The sequence below is a fragment of the Lactuca virosa genome, chromosome 9 (genome assembly GCF_052849685.1).
Source record: "Lactuca virosa cultivar CGN04683 chromosome 9, Lactuca_virosa_CGN04683_v6, whole genome shotgun sequence".
Taxonomy (NCBI): Eukaryota; Viridiplantae; Streptophyta; class Magnoliopsida; order Asterales; family Asteraceae; genus Lactuca; species Lactuca virosa.
Window position 1 is genome coordinate 102,924,269 of NC_136434.1, and position 3,425 is coordinate 102,927,693.

At 31.7% G+C, this 3,425-nt stretch overlaps 1 protein-coding gene across 1 annotated transcript; it reads left to right on the forward strand.

Annotated features, from left to right (window-relative positions):
• The first annotated feature begins 923 nt into the window (after window positions 1-923).
• Window positions 924-2,585, forward strand: LOC145140899 (protein PSK SIMULATOR 1-like). Its single transcript, XM_079074287.1, has one exon. The coding sequence runs from the start codon at window positions 1,124-1,126 to the stop codon at window positions 2,435-2,437; it is 1,314 nt and encodes a 437-aa protein (XP_078930413.1). The 5' UTR covers window positions 924-1,123; the 3' UTR covers window positions 2,438-2,585.
• Window positions 2,586-3,425: the final 840 nt, after the last annotated feature.

Genomic DNA, 3,425 nt, shown 5'->3' on the forward strand with positions numbered 1-3,425 from the left:
TCTCGTGTATTATTTTTATTCCCTCATATAAACTTTTTAACAATATATTTTCGATTTGTTAAAAAAGTTTGAAATTGGAATACTCTTTTGCAATTTATTTATTTAAATGGTTCTAAAACTAATTTTAAAATTGTTTCTAAATGATTATTTGAAACTATTTTCATATCTTATATCCTAAAAGTTGAAGTGAATAGATCCGAAGTTATTTTTCATTCTCAAATTGAACATTACCATTGCAAAAATAATAATAATAATAATAATAATAAATTAAAAATGGACAAGTTAATAACTCGAAAACATGACGTGAATACGAGACTAGAGATGTCAACAGATATATAAAAGTGTATTAATGGATACTCATCAAATAAAAATTATAAGAGAAGGAGTTTGAAAGAGACATGACAATTTGTTGAGCACCATACTCAACTTATAATATGCGTTCACTCAAATTCATTAATTTTGCGAGTATTCACCTGGCATGCGAGAATTGCAATTAATGAGATTTGTCATACTTGCGAATTTAATTGCATGACATGCATAGTATTAGTATAAAATAATTTTTGTCATAAATGAATATACACTAAATCTATAAGTCCTCTTTTATGAATTTGGTAATCATGTTGTGATAGTTTTTTGGAAAAAAAAAAACGATCATTTTCTTTTATGAGGTTTCAATATATGATATTTTGGTAAATTACTCGTTAAGGTTAGGGGGAGTGGTATAAACTATAAAGAGAAACTTCAAGAAAGTGTCGAGCTCCATAAAACCTTTACATTCCATCAGTCAAAATAAATAAATAAATGAGATAATACTTTTTTATTTTCATAATTCAAAATAAAAAGTAAATTTATAAATTTCATAAAAAACTTTCCTTTCTTTTCAAAAAAACAATATAAAAATGGTAATGGTAGATGAACATGCTTCATCCCCATTACTAAAAGAGGGATATTATTCTCCGCATTTATAAAGTAATTAAGTTGACGCTCTCCCACTGCATGTGGCTTTTCGTCTTTCTCAGACACATCACGAGCTTAAATCCTCAATCCAATTCATCTCTTTCTGAATCTGCAACTCTTTCATCTACCATTCTGATTCTGCTAATCTGTTGATCACACAATATATATGGCTCTCGAAACATGGCTAATCAAAGTCAAAAAAACCATATCACAAAGCTTCGATTCAGTTCGTGCTACCCCACCACCCAAAACTCCGGTAATCAAGAGATCAAGAGTCGGCGTTTTAGCATTTGAGATCGCCGGAATCATGCCGAAGCTCACCCACATGTGGCGGTTTCTCTCCGACGAAAACATCGCTCATCTTCACAACGAATCCATATGCCTAGAAGGTGTTCGAAAAATTGTCTCAGACGACGATACTTTTCTTCTCCGCTTAGCCTGTGCAGAGATCGTTGAGAATCTCAGAGTTCTCGCGAAATCCGTCTCCCGGATAAGCAAAAGGTGCGACGACCCCATTCTCAGAAGCTTCGAAACCCTGTTTGATGAGTTTGCGAACTCGGATCACGATCCTTATAATTGGACTCTAAACTCGAAAGAAATGGAAGCTAAGATTAAGAAGATGGAGAGATACGTAACAGCTACAGCTATACTTTACAGAGAGATCGATAATCTAACTGTCATCGAGAATAATTTGAAGAAATCATTGACAAACAGTAAAAAGGATAATCATGAACAGGTGTCTTCAAAGCAACAGAAGATTCTCGATCTACAACAAAAGCTTCTATGGCAACGACAAGAGATCAAGTACGTAAAAGAGAAATCTCTATGGAACAGAAGTTTCGATTCAGTAACTTCATTACTTGCCACATCAATCTTCACAATTCTTTCACGAATCAAATTTCTCTTCCAAATCACCTCCCACTCATCTGATCAAATCTCGAATTCTTCTTTTTTTGAAACAAACACAAAGATCTTAAAACCATCATCGAACACATTAGGATCTGCTGCTTTAGCATTACATTATGCGAATTTGATTGTTGTGATGGAGAAGATGATTAGGTCACCTCAATTAGTCGGATTTGATGCAAGAGATGATTTGTATTCAATGTTACCTAATAGCATACGATTGTTATTAAGGAATCGATTGAAAGGAATTGGGTTTACAGCAAGCGATCCAGTTCTTGCAGGTGAATGGAGAGAAGCTTTAGGGAAGATATTGGGGTGGTTGTCGCCATTAGCGCATAACATGATCAAATGGCAAAGTGAAAGAAGCTTTGAACGTCAGAATTTGATGCCAAAAACGAATGTTCTTCTTCTTCAAACGTTGTATTTTGCTAATCAAGAGAAAACGGAAGCTGCAATTACTGAACTTTTGGTTGGATTGAATTATATTTGGAGATTTGAAAGAGAGATGAATGCGAAGGTGTTGTTTAATTGTACAAATTTCAATTCGTTCAAGAATCAAGAGGATACAAGTTAAGTATACCCTTTTTTCTTTTTTTCTTTTTTTTTTTGCCCTTTATGTTTACTTTTGTAGATTAGTGCAAACTACAAAGATCTGTTTTTGATCTGTTAAATGTACTACTAATGTTTTTAAATGATATATGATTGAGTCAATTTTACGTAAAGTAATCAAATTGAATTGATAAAATTTATGGATGATGTTGCTGTACATGTATAGATAAAATATAGTCGACCCCATTTATTATTATTATTTTTATATTATTATTATTTTTATTGTTATTAAGAGCTAATGACTTAGAAGGGTAATTATATTTGCTAGATAGAACCGTTTTCAATTTTTAAGATTTTGTAATATAATATAGGTAATCTTGGTATTTTCCCATCAAAAAATATTTCAATAAATCATTCGCATATATACATCAACACAAGACAAGGGCCGGCTATACAAGGCGAAAATATAAATATGGGCTAACCTAAAAAATACAATACAATATAAACTAGTTAACAACCTCTACAGATGGAACCAGACTAGCTTCACGAACATTCAAACTGTACCGAAAATCCAAAAACAGAGTCGAAGGGAGAATCTTAGTGAGAAATGTCAACGTATTGGTCCTTAGGCTATCCTAATGGGGATTTAATGGTGAGTTCAATGAGCAAAAGGTTGATGAGGTGGAGGTCAATACACTAAACCTATCATTGTTGGTCGAGATTAATGGATTGGGGTTTAATACTCATTGAACGGTGGTATGGTAATTTTTTTTACCCAATTCCCGAATGAAATATTGTATTTAAACAATTAGATGGTCTACACATGCATAAAGGTATACCGTATATGTCATTATTTTTTGATTCATATTATATTTATAGCTTTTTTTTATTTTATATGCAATAATCTAGTTTATTAAATGAATTTATATTATAATATTCTAAACAATAAAAAATATTCAAATCTTAAATATACTTTAATCCTAAGACATACGACAATCTTTAATTAATAATTT